At 34.1% G+C, this 17,218-nt stretch overlaps 3 protein-coding genes across 3 annotated transcripts; 2 read left to right on the top strand and 1 right to left on the bottom strand.

Annotated features, from left to right (window-relative positions):
• Positions 1-206: 206 nt before the first annotated feature.
• On the top strand, positions 207-1,957 carry LOC145048288 (E3 ubiquitin-protein ligase AIRP2-like). Its single transcript, XM_078996745.1, has 5 exons — positions 207-464; positions 739-889; positions 987-1,053; positions 1,126-1,360; positions 1,566-1,957. The coding sequence occupies exons 1-5, from the start codon at positions 400-402 to the stop codon at positions 1,753-1,755; spliced, it is 708 nt and encodes a 235-aa protein (XP_078852871.1). The 5' UTR covers positions 207-399; the 3' UTR covers positions 1,756-1,957.
• On the bottom strand, positions 1,875-4,336 carry OTP81 (Tetratricopeptide repeat (TPR)-like superfamily protein). The gene has a single exon (XM_078996744.1). The coding sequence runs from the start codon at positions 4,218-4,220 to the stop codon at positions 1,983-1,985; it is 2,238 nt and encodes a 745-aa protein (XP_078852870.1). The 5' UTR covers positions 4,221-4,336; the 3' UTR covers positions 1,875-1,982.
• Positions 4,337-7,493: 3,157 nt separating this feature from the next.
• On the top strand, positions 7,494-9,838 carry LOC145048285 (uncharacterized). Its single transcript, XM_078996743.1, has 3 exons — positions 7,494-7,645; positions 7,870-9,292; positions 9,359-9,838. Exons 2-3 carry the CDS (start codon positions 7,926-7,928, stop codon positions 9,612-9,614), a joined length of 1,623 nt encoding a protein of 540 aa, XP_078852869.1. The 5' UTR covers positions 7,494-7,645; positions 7,870-7,925; the 3' UTR covers positions 9,615-9,838.
• Positions 9,839-17,218: the final 7,380 nt, after the last annotated feature.

Genomic DNA, 17,218 nt, shown 5'->3' with positions numbered 1-17,218 from the left:
ATGTAACAATTAAATATTTTGACCATAAAGTATATCATATCTGTTTTTACGTTGAACCTTTTATTAACATGTAATATATATATTTAATAGATTTGGTTACGCGGTGAATATCTCTAGTTTTTCTCGATGTCAAAGTTATGGATTATAGTAATAAACAATTTTTTACATTAAAATTTAAAACAAAAAAAACCAAAATTGAAGGAAGTGTACAGTTCTTCGTGTAATCGTTACTCGGAGTGGCAAAGAGTAGGCGCAATACCAATATCTTTTTTCGAGGAAAAAGTCGATTCACCGAAAATCAGCGATTTGGGATCCTTTTCGATATTCATAGAAAACTGCTTTTGAGTACTGTTAAACGATCTCCTTGCTTTTCTCAATTTCGACTGTTAAGCTATCGTAATGGGGAAGAATTATAAGGATTCTCTTAAAGCTCTCGAAGCTGATATCCAGCATGCCAATACTCTGTAAGTATCTCTAATCATCTTCGCCTGTTTCACATTCGCAAACATGATTTGAAGCTATCTATTAACAGTTCATCGGTAATTTGTGGAATCGATCAAAGTTTGTGAACACATTAATTTGGTAAATGTCGTTTTGATGTTTAGTTGTTTGCGATATCATTGAATTACACGAGGAACGACGATGATTTTGTGATGTTAGGCTTCATCCAAGATCAGTTAAGTATTATTTTTAGGAGAAAGATTGATTTACTGAATGAATTCTACCATTGTTATCCAGAGCATTAAATTCCCCCAAGGATGATAATGGAGCATGCCTACAAATGAGAATCTATTTCAGTCCAGCTGTAGACTTGTTCTCCTATCTTTTCCCATGGGCAGATTGTAAAATCGCAGGAGCCCTTGGTTTGCTTCGTGTTTTTGTCTATCAGGTAAGTGATATAACTTTCTTCAAGAAATTATCGTGTTTCTATATGGTAGATATTATTAGATAAGAAGATTAGGTTCATTATTTGCTTAATGAAACAGTTATATGCTGATGGAAAAACTTCCATGGATGTTCATGAAAGAAAAGCAAGCATTAGACAATTTTATGGTGAGATTTCTGAAAAATGGTGGGATTCAAAATTGATTTGATCTTATAAATCCTATGAGTTTATGTAAACAGGTGTTATATTTCCATCAATAATGCAACTACAAAGTGGGATTATGGATTTGGAAGACAGGAAAAACAAGGAGATATGCTTGAAGAAGTACTCTCGAAAAGGTGGTTTAGAAAAGGGAAAACTCTCAGAAGATGATATCGAAAGAGAATCCGAATGCGGGATTTGCATGGAAACAAAGACCAAAGTTGTGTTGCCTAATTGCACCCATTCACTATGCTTCAAATGCTATCGGGATTGGTAACCTTCATCTCTTTTGTGGGCCCCACTATGTGCTAACAATATTGTTTCTTTTTTACTTAATCCGTTTTAACCAAGAAAGTTAAAGAAATTAGGTTTTTCCTGTTAAGTCCTAACTTTTTACAAATTTGTCTGTTAGTATCTTGAAGAAAACCCTAAATACAGAGATAAAGCTAATAGTTTGACTTTTCTTTTTGTTTTCTAGGCATGGGCGATCGCGATCATGTCCCTTTTGTAGGGAAACCCTAAAAGGATTGAAGGTAGCCGATCTATGGATATGTGTTGAAGCAAGTGATGCAGCCGATCTAGCTATAATATTAAAAGAGAACTCGAAGAGGTTGTTCATGTATTTAGAGAAATTGCCTCTTGTTCCTAATGCATGTTCTAATCTTTAGATAAGTTTAGAAAGTTAGTGTTTTAGACGTACATAATTTTACATTTTTCGTTTTAGAACTATAAAATTATATTTTGTGGACATTTTTTTGAAAGTACAATGACTAGTGGTGGAAGTTAGTGAGCTTAATAGTGATGATGTACTTGCCTACTAAACAAATATAAAAAAGTACATTGTTATGTTGACATTATATTCGAAACAAACCCTAAACCCCAAAGAATTACCGAATTACCAGTAGTCTTTACATGAGCAGTTGCCTTCTTTAAAATGATGGAACCTATACCGATCTCGCAACAAAATCTCTCTATCATAAACCTTTGAAATCATCTTCGCAACATTATGACAATCTCCACAAACACGAAGATTCTTCATCACACGAATCGGTTGACTTTTTTTCAAACTAATCAACCCAAAAGCAATCGCTAACTTCTCACTATGAAGATGTAACGCGTGTTCTTGCATATCTTCTTCTTCAACACATTGAAGAACTTGAGATCGATTCGCCTCATACCCAATCAACTTCAACTTCTCAAAAATCTCATTAAGCTTTTCATATATCATCACACCTTGCGGATGCGTGTTATCTCCTGCAACAAACTCATGAACGCAATTATCCACCTCAATCGAGCTACACCCGCGTTCTTTCTTTAATCCAACATCTTTCATTCTCTTTCTTAACATAGCAACCTTGTCCCATTTTCCAAATTTGGCATAGATATTAGACAAAAGAACATACGCACCATGATTCCATGGCTCAAGTTCTATCAAACGACTACTAGCTTCTTCAGCAATTTCCACATTTCCATGGAGTTTACATGCACCTAACAAAGCTCCATAAACAGAAGCCAAAGGAGGCATTGGCATTGACTTTATCAACTCCATAGCTTCATCTAAAAAACCCGCACGCCCAAGCATATCCACCATGCAAGCATAGTGTTTCACCCCGGGAACAACCCCATAAACATCTTCCATTTTCTTGAAGAAATCACGCCCTTCTGTAACTAATCCCGTGTGGCTACAACCACATAGTAGATTAGTGAAAGTAACAGAATTAGGGTTCACATTGTTTTCTTCCATTTTCTTGAATAATTCTATCGCATCTCTTCCACGTCCATGCATTGCAAAACCTGCAACCATGGCACTCCAGACAAAAACGTCTTTACTATCGACTGAATTGAAAACCTCAAGGGCTTTATTCAGATCCCCACATTTAGCATACATGTCGATTAATGAGGTTATGAGATGAGTAGTGAGGTTGAATCCATGTTTCTTGATGTAAACATGAATCCATCCACCCATGTCCATGGCTCCCACTTGAGCACAAGCAGAAAGAGTGCTAACCATGGTGACACTATCAGGTTTGGCTTTGTTACTCAATTGTAGTTCATTGAATATAGCCAAAGCTTCTTTTGGGTTGCCACTTTGTTCATAAGATGAGATTAAGGCGTTCCATGCAGCAATATCTTGACTAGGCATGGTGTCAAAATGCTTTCTGGCTGTAATGTAATCGCCTGATTTTGCATACCCAACTAGCATGGTTGTCCATGAGACGATATCTTTTTCAGACATTTTATCGAACAGTTTCTGGGCGTCTTCTAGGCTTCCGCATTTTGTGTACATATCAAGCAATGCGTTGTTTAGATTCAAGCTTTCTTTGATTCCGTACCTTTGGATATTAGAATGAACCCATCTGCCGGTGTTCAAATCTAACTTCTTTGTTGAAGCAGTCAAGACGCTCATCATTGTTACTTTATCGGGTTTCAAATTCTCACCTTGCATTTCGTGAAACAGCTTCAAAGCTTCATCAGGACGATCACCCTGTGCAAAACCCGTAATCATGGAGTTCCAAGAAACAACATCTCTCACAGGAATATTCTGGAAAACTCTATACGCTGAATCCAGACATTTACAGGAAGAATAAAAATGTATAAGAGAATTAAGTATAAAAACATCCGAACCAAGGGACGTCTTGATAGCCATCCCATGAAGAACTTCTCCTACTCTCATATTCAAAAGCTCGGATGCTGCTTTGATCAGAAAAGGGTAAGTGAACTTGTTAGGTAATACTTCATCACACTGGTAGAGCATCCGGGTAAAAATCGAGAGGCTTTGTATGGGTACTTGACTGGAAGAGTAAGCGCGAATTAGCGCGTTCCAAGTGTAGATATTTGGTTTGGGAATTTGGTCGAACAGTTTGTGTGCATAATCAACGTCTTGCAAAGGAGGAAGGGCAAAGGCGGAGACGAGGATACTGGCTGAAAAGGGGTCGGAGAAAAGACCGTTGCGAAGCATTTGGGCGTGAATCTGTTTGAGTTGTTTCGAATTCGAACATCGATTGACCAGTGCAATTGTTGGGTGGTTCGAAAAGTATCGGTCGTTATTGACCGTTATGGAAGCAGTTGCAGGGGGGAGAGAGGCGTGGTGGTGCCGTGGCAGGGAGGTTATCGGAAGAGTAGGAGCTGCCATGGAGGCCGCTTGTAAAAATCAGCCCGATTCTTGTTTTAAGTCACTCCGGCGACGACCTCGGTTTTTTATTTTGGTACGTTTATTTCGAGTGTAATACAAGACTTGCTAGAGTTAAATTTTTTATGTCGATTCATAAGATGATAGTCTTTTCATCACATATTTATGCATCAACTAATTTATATTCATATTATTCTATTGTTTTATATGAGTTCGATTATTTAATAATTTGTTGAAAATATATGAAACTGGCCATAATATTGAAAACGCTTATAACAAAAGTTTGTAATTACAACTTTGTTTGAATAAGCTTTGATTACAAATTCCCCCCCGTAGGGAGACTTTAAAGTTTTTCATTACTTTTTTCAAAATAAAAAAGCTTTAATTTTATTTGAGGATGCTATTAAGTTGACATTGATGAGAAATATTTTACTTTTTGGAACATTGCACAAGAATATAATTATATAATTAAAATAATAATCTTTAACAAATTGTAATTCAATATTTACCCATGAAAATCTGATGTTCGTAGTAAAATAAATATATAATTAACTAATTAGATTTATTATACGTCATAGTTTTAAATAATTGGTTATGTATTCCATTAATTTATGATTTTATACACATTTTTAAGTTGTATAAATTGCATATTAAAAGTATGTAATTTTTTTTATATAAAGAATAGCAAATGGTATGAAAAAAATAATACAATTTTTGATGATTTTGTATACCGTTTTAAGTGTGTAAATTTTATATCAAACATATGTTGATTTCTATATATAAAGAATAATATATAGCATGATAAAAATATCCTATAACTTCTAATAACATAAAAACACTACATTATCTATTATAAAATTTGTATAAAAAACTTATTAAAGACCTATAAATCATACAAAAAAAGATAAAAATCAACGTACATTTGATATATAGAAAAATAACTATCCCAAGAAAAATTTGCATTACAATACCAATTAATAACCAAACCCTAAAAAAACTCAAAGAGTTGTAATCACTAATTAGTTACTTTTAATTTGAAATCATAACTACATTAAAAACCTATTGAATTGTAGCAGGAGTTTCAAATTTACTCATAAATTCCACATTATAATAGAGTTTGGATGTTGGAATATATAAGGGAATTTGGAGTGTCAATAATTGTACTTGGTTTTCAGAAATTATTATTTATTTCATAATTATGTATCTTGTCGAAAAATATAACGTACAAAATTAAATAAACGACACATTAGTTATTGCTCGTAAATTTATTAAGAAAATCCAACGATATACATTAAGCCTAAAATTGCATAAAAAATCAATGCACAAATAAGCAGATATTTGAATGAATGAATTTAAAAGTAAATAAAAAAAATTTGAAGATAAAGTTTTGAAGGGTAATACGGTGTTTTGGAAAAGATGAAAAATGGAGCTCAAATTATTTGGATATATATCAACAATTGATTAAATCAATTCTTCCAAACCTTTCGTATTTACGAGTTTTATTACTTTTAGTGTGCACCTCACACCTCTAGTTTTGACGAGTAAATAGAACCCAGTCTATCTCAATATTAATAAAAGTTAGACTAAAATATGTTGATAACACTAAAATCACAAAAAAAAAAAAAAAAAAAAAAAAAAAAACGGTGGGAGGCACAACAGGTGTAGGACATGGATAGAAGAATAGTGATGGTGACTCCAAATGGACGCTGACTTCAAACCGTCTGGTATTAAAGCTGCAACTAAACCGCCTATACCAACAACTCAATAGTGGATATTGTTCATAATCCGATACCCGATTTAATATGTATAATAATTTATAATTTGAGTTTTAAAAATTTGGCTTAAGAGAATTTATATTTCTTAATATGAAATCTCCGGAAAAATCCTAATATTTTACCCTAATTTACAAAAAAAATCCCAAAGTAAAATTGGTTTATGAAAATGTCTAAAAAACCGGTAAAAATGACGATTTGACCATATTTTCCCCGTTACGTTACTTACCCGGAAACATTAAAGTCCCATTATTTCCATAATTTCATTAAAGTCCTGTTATTTTGCCATAATTTGGGATTTATTCGTAAATTATGGTAAAATAATGAGACTTTATTAAAATCAGTTAAGTAATGAAACCGGTAAATCGGAAAAATAGGGTTAAATCGTCATTTTTACAGGTAATTAGGACTTTTTTATAAACGATTTTTAGTTTGGAACTTTTTTATAAATTAGGGTAAAACATTGGGACTTTTCCGAATATTTCCCTTCTTAATATAAGTTGAGATTGAAATATATTGTTTTATATGACTTTTTACATCTATCATTTAAAATATAACTAATGCTTCATAGCTTTGTGCATGACATTTTTTAATGTGGCATGTATTCATTATATCTCGTGATTTCAAACTAATTAAGATCTAGCGAAAGCATTATGCATGGTATTTTTCTAGGTTTTATACAAGAAGGGACTAGTTTCAATAGCAAAAGAGGGGTCATGAGGTAGATAGAACTTAGAATCCGAATTTGACATATTGAAGTATATATTTATTGCAAACAACAACTCTTTGAATGGGAGATAGTTTGGTGAAATTTCACGGTTCATTGGAGGAAAAGAACATGTGATGGGTCGGTCGTGAGACGTGGCGCAATAAGAGTGAGCCTGCAAAACACTATTAACACCTAACGCCCCTCTAAATTTCATATGACTGCTTATTACGTCCCTAAACTACCAACATAGGATACTTATGGTCACTAAGGAAAATAATTCACAATTCTCATCATTTATAACGTGAAACTTTGCAAGGTTTGCAATGTAAACAACTTTTTAGTGAGTTAGATTTATAAAATTAAATTAGAATGTATTACCTAACTTATATCATGATAAAGGCTAGTGTGGATACAACATGTGCCGAGTCGAAACGAAGAAGGATACATGAGAATTGCGTTGATATTAGATAACATAAAAAAAATGAACCAACCTATTTGTTATTGCTAGAAAGATTGGTGATCTAAAAGAGTATCAATCATTCAATCAAAATAAACACAAACACCAAAACAACGAAGATAACAAGTTGATATCTAGTGTGTGTTTGGTATATATATAAACTTGTGTACTAAAATGAAAATAACAAAAACCAAAGGCACTAAAGGGTAAAAATCAGGTCCGATTCCCAACACAACAAGACACGTGTTAGTTACTTTTCCTGTGTACAATCCTCATGCTCCACGTACATACTGTTCATGTATAAATACTTCAAATCAACGCTGTCTGATTTGTTTTTTGATTTTCGTTTGCAAAGATTATCATTTCAATGCGAAGAGCTTTCCTCGTGGATGTATCCTCACATCTCTGTTTATTTTGTTGAGTTGAGCTCCGGTTCCCGTTGCCGGAAAAACGCCATAACTTCCGGTACTACACAAAACAGTTAGTGGAGGTTAGTAAACTTCATGACCCGTTGTTTTCTTATTGTCTTTCCATTAATCAATTCCATTTTCCTTGGTTTTTGTTTTGTGATCCGGTTTTAATGGCTAAAATTGTGCGTTTCTTTGTGGGTAATCATTTCTTCATGTTGATTTGCATTATGATTGTAGACTATTTACATTTATGAACAAGTATTTTACTCTTTTTGATGGGATTTTGCTTCGATTGCTTTTGCAGGTTTGTGTCGGGAAGCCTTCATAATTTGAATATAGTGTTGTTTCTCTCTCTAGAAAATGGGAGTAAAAGTGGCGACTGGTTGTTTTAATTGGTCACAGCCTTCAATTTCACACTCTTCGTCGTCTTCCTCTTCTTCACCACAAACCCTAGCCTCCGCAATTTCTTCACCTTCATCAAAGCGACGTAGTTTAACAGACTCCACATTGGTTTGCCGGTCGTCGGTGTTTGGGAAGAAGCTCAACAGATCCCAATCGTGTGAAATCCTAAAATTATCCACACGACAACAGCCTATCAGACGAATCGTAAGTGCGAACTTAGATTCAGAGTTTTCCGACGAAGAATTCTCGAGGGAGATTCAAGAATTAGCTCTTAGATTCCAGTTATCTGATGACGACGAGACTGATTCGTCGGAAAATAGTTCTGTATCGGAATCAGAACCGCATAATCAAAACCACTTTGCTAGTTTGCCGGTGGCTTGGCTGGGTGATATGCTTCCGGCGAGTATAGAACGAAAGGCGAACAGCGTGGAGTTGCCTTTTTCGTTGCGAATTATACAGAAGAAGAAGCAATGGGAAGAAGGTTTTAAGGAAACAGGAGAATCTGCGTATTGTTCTATGAAGAAAGCTTTCTCTTCAATGGTGTTCATAATTCGAGAGCTTCAAAGCTACACTCTGCAAATGAGAGAGTTTTTGTTCTTCGAAGATTTACAGGGCATTTTGGTCAGAGTTCAGAAAGAAATGAATGCATCTTTCGTTTGGTTGTTCCAACAAGTTTTCTCACAAACACCCACTCTAATGGTGTACGTGATGATCCTCTTGGCAAACTACAGTGTTTATTCCATGTCAAATAACGTCGCCATAGCATCGCCGCCGTCTCCAGCCACCATAGAATCTGTTTCCACAATAGAAGATCGGACCGATACAAACTTCGATTCTCCAACCGTCAACACATTTTCCGTTAATCAAGGTGGGAAAACCACCTCAATCGGCGGAATCAACGGAGGCGGCGGTAAATCCCGGCCAGTCACTAGCGGCACAGATGGCGACGGGAAGTTCAATGAGTCTATTGAACATCAACCCATCATTACAAACGGAGCTTCATCATCAACTGTAAACCCAACCAGGACCGGCGAGGAGTCGGTTTCCGGTCAGAAGATGGAGATGGAGGAATGGCAGATATGGAAGTCGATGGTGGCTGAAGCTGATAAGATGCAGGAAATGATCGGAGATGGAGGTCTTGACCATCAAACCATGCAAAGATTCGTGTCGCCGGTGACTGTGAAAATCGAGGGAGAAGTAGATACAGAAGATTACTTGAAAACAGAGCTTTTTTACCAAATCGGTTTATCGAAAGATCCCGATAACCCTCTTCTTCTGACAAATTACGCTCAATTCCTCTACCTCTTCACTCATGATCACAAAAGGTAAAAATCGTAACATCACATCAATTTAAAACATAAATTTGATATTTTTTTTTTGGGAAAAAACAGAGCAGAAGGTTATTTCAAAAGGGCTTCAGAGATTGAGCCAAAAGACGCTGAATCACTCCGTAAATACGCAAGCTTTTTATGGCATGTAAAAAAGGACTTATGGGCTGCTGAAGAGACCTTTTTGGAATCCATTTCTGTAGATCCTGATAACTCTGTGTATACTGCTACTTATGCACATTTTTTATGGACCAACGGCGCAGATGACACTTGCTTCCCTCTTGACTCGCCGGATAATGTCAGCTCCGATGAGTTTTAACCACCGTCGGTCCTAAAATTGATATACACATGAAAAGAAAAGAAAAGAAAATAAGTTTCCTTCTTGATTTTCAGATTTTCTTTCAGAGTTTTGTGATAACTTGTATACTTTATAGTGGGAGTTGTATCTTTTTACGCAGGATTTAGTGATTTACTGATTTCTAATCCGATAAGGAACCTCGGTTCCTCTATATTTATAAATTCAATTTTCTGTTTTTTTTATTATGGTCTGGTTCCGAAACTGAGCTAGTTACTCTTACAAGAGTGGAAGACTTCATCGATGCATACAAACACAAATTATATTAAAAATAATAACGTATTTATAACTTTGTACATCATATTAATTACGGTTAATCTCAAATAGTTATAGTGTAAATGTTGTTGATATTGCATCATATCATTGATATGTACTCTACTTGTACATAACAAATAACACCTTCTCTATTTAAATTTTAATGAAAACTTTTTTCACATGTAACGTCTACATCATCGAACCTAAAGTTGACATTGCTTACATTACAAATGTGTCTATTTTGATTTTGTAGTAGCATTGATTGTCCTCTATTATATATGTCTTCCAAAGGTCACAGTTACATCTATTTCAAATTCTACAGTTTTATTGACAAGTTCTCTATTATGGTTATCTAATAACATGACTTGTTTTGGGATAGCGAAATTCACAAAGCCACATGACATGACTACCTCCATGACTAATTTCTCGCATCATCCACAATGTGAAGATTACCAAACCTAGCAAGAAAAACGTCAATATTATCATGATAATGGTAATCAACGAGTAATTTGTTGATATTTAAACGAAGTCAATTTCAAGTGGTTTTTGGCTTTTGGTAGCTGAAAGCCTGAAATGATGAAACAACAAAATATTACAACGTGAGTGATATGAGCGGATCATTCATGTCTCTTTAAACGAACAAATTTTTTATTATTGACGTGACCACAACTTTCTCGCAAAATTATCACTCTAGCCCACTTAACAAGTTTCATGGTTAAGTTGGATAACTTTTTTGCAAAATTAATTCTAAAAAGTTCAAATTTAGTCTCTGAGGTTTGAAAAAAATTACACTACATGGTTTTTTAATTTTATTTTTCGTTTTTTATATACTTTATTTATTTTCGTTTTTTTTTTTTATAAATATATGTACATTTTTTATTTTCTTTTTATATATATACTTTATTTATTTTCATTTTTTAATTTTATTTTTCAACAATTTTTAAAAAAACTTTTTACCTTTTGTTTTCTATTTTTTAGTGTATATATAGAGTATATTAGAGTTTTTTTTAGGTTTTTTCATATTTCTTTTCGTATTATATTTAATTTTTTTCACCTTTTTATTTTTTTTTCTATTTTTTTGTTATTTATGGTTTTTCTAATATTTTTTCTAAGGTTTTTTCATATTACAAATTTTGTTTTTTTTGTTTTTTTTGTTTTTTTTGTTTTTTGTTTTTTGTTTTTTGTTTTTTTTCCTATTTTAGTTATTTATGGTTTTTCCAATGTTTTTATTTACTTTGATTCAAGTAAACGAACTTGAATTCAATATAAATTACTATAACAATTTTTTTATAAAGATCGACTATTATTTTATTTTATTTTTGTTTTTTTAGTCTATTATCAAATTGAAAAATATTATCTTGAATTTAATCTATTGATATCACATATAGAATATATGATTTAATTTGCAAGTTATATAACACATTGAAACACTAATTCTTAGTAAACAAAATATATATTTTTTTAATTTTCATTTTTTCGTAACATCAATATAATAGTACTGAAGAAAAAAAAAAAACAAGTTGGACTGAAATTACAAATATAAAGATAACTACTTTATTTACTTGAATAAAAATAAAAAAACAATTACAAAAACTATAAATTATCAAAATTGTAATATACTCTAATATATTAATACATTTTATATTTTTTGAAAAATGTAAAAAAAAAAAAAGATAAAAATACAAAACAAAAAAAAAACAAATATTTGGAAAACAAATAAGAAAAAAATAAAAAAATAAATAGATGAAAAAAATAAAATATAATATGAAAAGAAATATGAAAAAACCTAAAAAAAAACTCTAATATACTCTATATATACACTAAAAAATAGAAAACAAAAGGTAAAAAGGTTTAGAAAAATTGTTGAAAAATAAAGTTAAAAAATGAAAATAAGTAAAATATATATATATATAAAAAGAAAATAAAAAATGTACATATATTTATAAAAAACCGAAAATAAATAAAGTATACAAAAAAATAAAAAATAAAGTTAAAAAACCATGTGGTGTAATTTTTTTCAAACCTCAGGGACTAAATTTGAAATTTTTAGGACTAATTTTGCAAAAAAGTTAACCAACTTAACCATGAAACTCGTTAAGTAGTCTAGAGTGATAATTCTGCGAGAAAATTGTGGCCACATCAATAATAAAAAAAATATCAGGGCTTTTTCCAATTACGCGTTAAAAATTTAGGGCTTTTATGATATTAACCCTGAAAAAAAAAATGTTCAATCTATTCAAATATGAAGATGGTGTAACGCAATCCAACTAATATATATATATATATATATATATATATATATATATATATATATATATATATATTCAATAAACATGTAAATATTTTAGGGGTTTCTCTTCTTGTGAGTTTGGAGAGTGACGTTTTACTGTGGGACAAACTGTTTGAAAATCTATCTCATGTAAAGTGGCAAAACATGAGAAAATATGCATGAAAATTCAACACGTTTACACCTTTTTCATTTGATATTTTTGGTTTCCTTACGCCAGATGCTCTGGAGCTCCCCAATAGAGTCCAACGAGTCATGCATAGTTGTGTTACGACCCTAAGATCTATGGATGTTGTTTTTAAAAGAATTAGTTTTGTCATCCAACGAGTCATGCATGGTAATGTTATGCCTTTCACACATGTCTTAATCCATTAAGACATCACTTGTGGTTTTTATTTTGTTAAAAACTTATATTTTGGACAAAACCCTAACTTGACCATTCTTTGCTCAAATGTTTGTCAGACCATGCTATTCAAGCTCATACACACTTATCTTAACTAGATTATACCACATAATCATCATATTCTTCATTTCACTACTAGAAAACATGCCTTTAATGACATGCGAACAAGGTCACACACTGAATAACAATACGCATTTTTTGTGTGTCATAAAAATAATGTCAACTTTCCAAAATTTGAAGGATAGAGGACCCGTATTTGTGCGTGCCCTAAAATTAAGTGTCCAACAAAAAAATACAAACACGGAGGTTACCTAAATTAAACGGGTGTCGTGTAGAGATATCGTTTAATAAAATTTTAATATGCGCATCCCCCTCTTTGATATAGCTAAGGGGGAAAACCAAATCCCTCAAAATTTGAAGTACCCTGCCTTCCTCTACCATTGCATTTTCTCCTCTAGATCTCCACCCACCCACGACCCGCATTTCGTTCCTCTCTTCTCTCTGCAAACTCTAAGCCATCGCCACCACCATTGAACCCTAACATCTCAATCCAGGCTTCATGCTTCTGTTATTCTCTCTTCTTCGGCTCTCCAATCTTCGATTTCACTACAAAATGTCGATCGAGCTCTAATCAGTCACGTCACACAGGTGCTTATGCTTCACATCCTGTGATAAAACCCTAATCGAAAAAACCTCCCCTCTCTAGGTGAAGAGCAACGACACCATCGATAATGTTAAAGACAAGATCCAAGTTCTTATTTCTCCTCTATTCACACCTCTTATTTCGATTTTGAATCTTCTCCTCTTCTCCTTTGTAAAACCCTAACCGAAAAAACCATACATGTTTCAATTGTGATTTCCTCTCCTTCCTCGAACCCCATTTCTACTCTCTAAGCATCTTAGGCACACTGCGTTCCTTCTCCCTTATCGATTTTCTTCTTATTTTAGTGCTTAGGTGCGACATCCCTCTGATGAGTTTTAGGCATAATAAAACAAACTTAAAACTCTTAAGTGTGCATGCAAGATAAAACAAGATCTATGTTTTATATATTGAATCTATAACTAAGAACATCAAAATAAGAACCCTAGAAACCCTAGGTAATTTTTGAAAAACACAAAAAGGGTTTAGGATTACATACCTTATTGTTAATGTAGTAAATAACAATTATCCTTAACTTGTAGAACCTTTGGAAGCAAGCACCACAAATGTCATGCCTCTAGTGGAATCACACCCAAGCTAGCAAGAAGAAGATTATGGAGAGAAGAGAGGAGAGGACAAAAATTTATGCTATCTCTCTAAGAGTATGAGTCGCCAAAATATGAAGGGATAGGGTCCTTTATATTGTGGTACAATGAAGCCTTGGATAACCATAATCTGAATATAATAATAATATTTCAAATTAATAATTATCCAACTCCATATTTGTGCACATGGGATATTCTAGAAACCCTAGAATACCCCCCCCCCCTTTCTAAAACCGTCCACCTCATGTGTGGAAGGTTCCAGAGCCTTTTGTTCAACTATTGAACAATTACACTTTAGACCATGCACTTTAAGTTAATTCCTTTCATCCCAAAATTAATTCCAATTAATTTATGATTAATTATTAAATAAATATTACTATTTATAATTAATATATTATTATCATAATATATTAATAAATTGTTTATTTCAATTTATTAATCGAATAATAAATCAACATCTCTCTCCAAAAATCATTATGTCCAATTGCTAGGTTTGAGGGAAACCTAAAAGGATTGTGATACCATCAATTCAAGTTTATACCATCTATAGTTATGGGCTTAAACATCTAATCCAATAGTCTCCCACATGGATAAATCTATAACTATAATTTCCAGTATAACTTTCGAATCGATTAGAATATTGTAGCTTCCAAAAGCCGTTGTCGAACTCTGACCTAGTCAGTTATGTGTCCTAAGATAAGTGATCATATAATCCTCTATTTTTCAAGATATCATTTGGATATGAGACATGGAATAGAATTAATCTCAATGTCAAATACTTTGTTTCCTGATTTCTGATTTGTAATGACATAGAACTTCTAATTGAAAACATCTGTTTAGTCCTAGTCGGGCGCGACTGTAACATTCAGATCAGGTACACGTTATTATTATTATTATTATTATTATTATTATTATTATTATTATTATTATTGTGAAGTTAAAAGTTTTCGATTTTGGCGTTTGTTGGGTTGATGATCCGTCAGTTTCGGTAAATGGGTTCATTATTCATTGCCTTTAGTTAGGATGCCAAAGTGTAGTTAAATCCAAGTGGGGAGAACAGTTTGGGTTCCGGGGATAGAATAAGGTGCGAAACTAGGAGGAGTTCCATATCATAGTCGAGAATGAAGCCAGTTTAAGTGGAAATTTGGATAGAGGTTGCACAAGGTTGGGGGTTCAGAAAATTTCAATGATACGGTGGCGTATTCATAGTGATGCACAATATATATGTGGTTGGGTCCAGGTTGAGGGTTGCATTAGAGCCTCTCTTCATGTTCTTATTTGATGAACACTTTGGGGTTCGAAGCATGACCTGAACACCTGATTGGGATGCATTCAATGTGGTTTGATTCATGATGATTATGGTTGGCATGATAGTTAGGCAATAAGACCATGGGGTGGGTCCATGGTATTATGGGAGTGTTGTAAGACTACGGGGTAGCCGTAGCATTCACAAGGAGGATAGACTGTCAAAAAGTGCTGTAAGTATGCGATGTAGTCGTAACATTCACCATAATGAGGTAGGACATTATAGGATCGATTATTAGGCTGAAAGAGGATCAGTACATGCCTGAGTCGAGGCGGACAATATTGTCGGAGTATTACTCTTTGTTTGGGATGAGGATCATTGGATTCAAGGCACTCGATCGGGTGAGACCCATGGGTGAGGCTCGTTTGATTGTGTAGACTATGTGAGATCCGTGGGCGAGGCCCGTATGGTTATGATAAGAGTGGATGAGACCCGGTGGAAATTTTTTAAAGCTAGGTATCGAATCATGTTTAGACTGGGATGACTCTGTGGTCAGTGATTGGTAAGGCTAGGGTAGCCCTTACCAGTTAGACTCTTAGTAGGAGCCTGGTAGTGGGACCAGGTGTGAGGTTGTCAGTCTCCGCGGTGGATTGGGGATTTTATATCTTAGTTTAGTGGAAGGTCTTCGTGGAATCAGAAGACTTCGAATAAAATGCAAGTGTAAATCTCTAGATTTCGGGATGTGAGTTATGTTCCGGGTTGGCAGATGGATGAGACTTGCGTTGGGAGCCGTCTTTGTTTATATGAAAGGTCTTTTCATCGGCAAGGTATGGTCAAGGATGTTGCCCGCTTAGGGTATCAGTTTGATAATTCAGGATCGAAATGATGTCTTTCAGTGCATATTATAGTGAGGGATCCTACTGGTTGAGTTCGGAGTTGTCCTACAGGTGTGGGGTCAGGTAAAGTTTTGGGGTTTCAGGCTTAAAGCAGTGAAGTGCTGGTTTTCCATATTATAAATGTTTGCAGATCGATAATTCGATCCCTATCAGGTTGTATGGGTCCTGATATGACTGGGTCTCTATGGTAGCATTGGAAGTTCATCACATGCACGCATAAATATTTTCGTCAAACCGGGGTCAAAGAGGAAATAGTCAAATCGTCTAGTTGCCAGGAAGATGGTAAGGAGTGATTTTGAGGACGAAATCTAACTTAAGTGGGGGAGAGTTGTAACATGATGTTTCAAATCGCTTCATAATTCAAGGCAATGACCCGAAGATCAACTATCATAAGGCTTCAGGCATCAGGTAAAGTGAGCGTGCATAAAAACCAGCAAAACCGACACGATAACGGGAAACTTAAATAGTGAATTTACGATAGAGGACTTTTTAGCCTTAGAAATTTAAACAAAATTTGTAGTATATGTTAAATCGAGAGCGTGCATAAAAAGAACGCCCAAATCTCATATGAGGAAGTTATGATTTTTCTAAGATTTGGCTTAGCAGTGCACAACCCGAAACTCGAATTTTAGATCGAGTGGTTTTTGGCCAATGCGACCTAAATGAGAGTTGAAGATCTCATTACTAGGATCTCAACGACAAAAATACAGAAGAAAACAGAGTTCGTATGAAGAAATTACGAATTTTACGCTGTCATTTAACAATATAATCTCCTCCTATTGTTAAATTTAATATTGGTCGAGAATTAGCCAACGGAGTCAAAATGAAAGTTGTGGATTTTATTTTTACCTACGTGTGGAGATAAATAACTTTGAAAATGGAACTTGTATGCGAAAGTTATGAATTTTTGATAATCGGCTAATTTACACCCTGTATGCGATGCCATGTGTCAGCACCAGGCTCAACCTTGGTGTCTCCAGCTGGCTCACGATGTGAGCACTAAGGACTCATGACGTGAGTGACCCTAATTTAGCCTATAAATAAATGAAAGAAGGCTACCAAGTTCCTCACACCTCCCATCACTTCTCTCCCTCTCTCTAGAACCTCTATCTAGCCTCTAACCCCCCCCCCCCCTAAAGCCTAAGTAAACTCCCCTAGCACACGAAGGAAACCCTAAGGCTCCCGAAGGCTCTGAGAAAAGAGCTTTTCAGTTCGTAAAAACTGCTTTAGCAAAGC

This window comes from Lactuca saligna, chromosome 5 (assembly GCF_052625555.1).
Source record: "Lactuca saligna cultivar CGN05327 chromosome 5, ASM5262555v1, whole genome shotgun sequence".
Classification (NCBI taxonomy): domain Eukaryota; kingdom Viridiplantae; phylum Streptophyta; class Magnoliopsida; order Asterales; family Asteraceae; genus Lactuca; species Lactuca saligna.
This window is presented reverse-complemented; position numbering and strand designations above follow the sequence as displayed.

Excerpts from the sequence above, each read along its gene's own strand:
- OTP81 (XM_078996744.1), bottom strand. The coding sequence starts at position 4,220 with ATGGCAGCTCCTACTCTTCCGATAACCTCCCTGCCACGGCACCACCAC.
- LOC145048285 (XM_078996743.1), top strand. The coding sequence starts at position 7,926 with ATGGGAGTAAAAGTGGCGACTGGTTGTTTTAATTGGTCACAGCCTTCA. Across the intron at positions 9,293-9,358 it reads TTCACTCATGATCACAAAAG|AGCAGAAGGTTATTTCAAAA; the intron begins GTAAAAATCGTA and ends GGGAAAAAACAG.
- LOC145048288 (XM_078996745.1), top strand. The coding sequence starts at position 400 with ATGGGGAAGAATTATAAGGATTCTCTTAAAGCTCTCGAAGCTGATATC. Across the intron at positions 890-986 it reads TTCGTGTTTTTGTCTATCAG|TTATATGCTGATGGAAAAAC; the intron begins GTAAGTGATATA and ends TTAATGAAACAG. Across the intron at positions 1,361-1,565 it reads TTCAAATGCTATCGGGATTG|GCATGGGCGATCGCGATCAT; the intron begins GTAACCTTCATC and ends TTTGTTTTCTAG.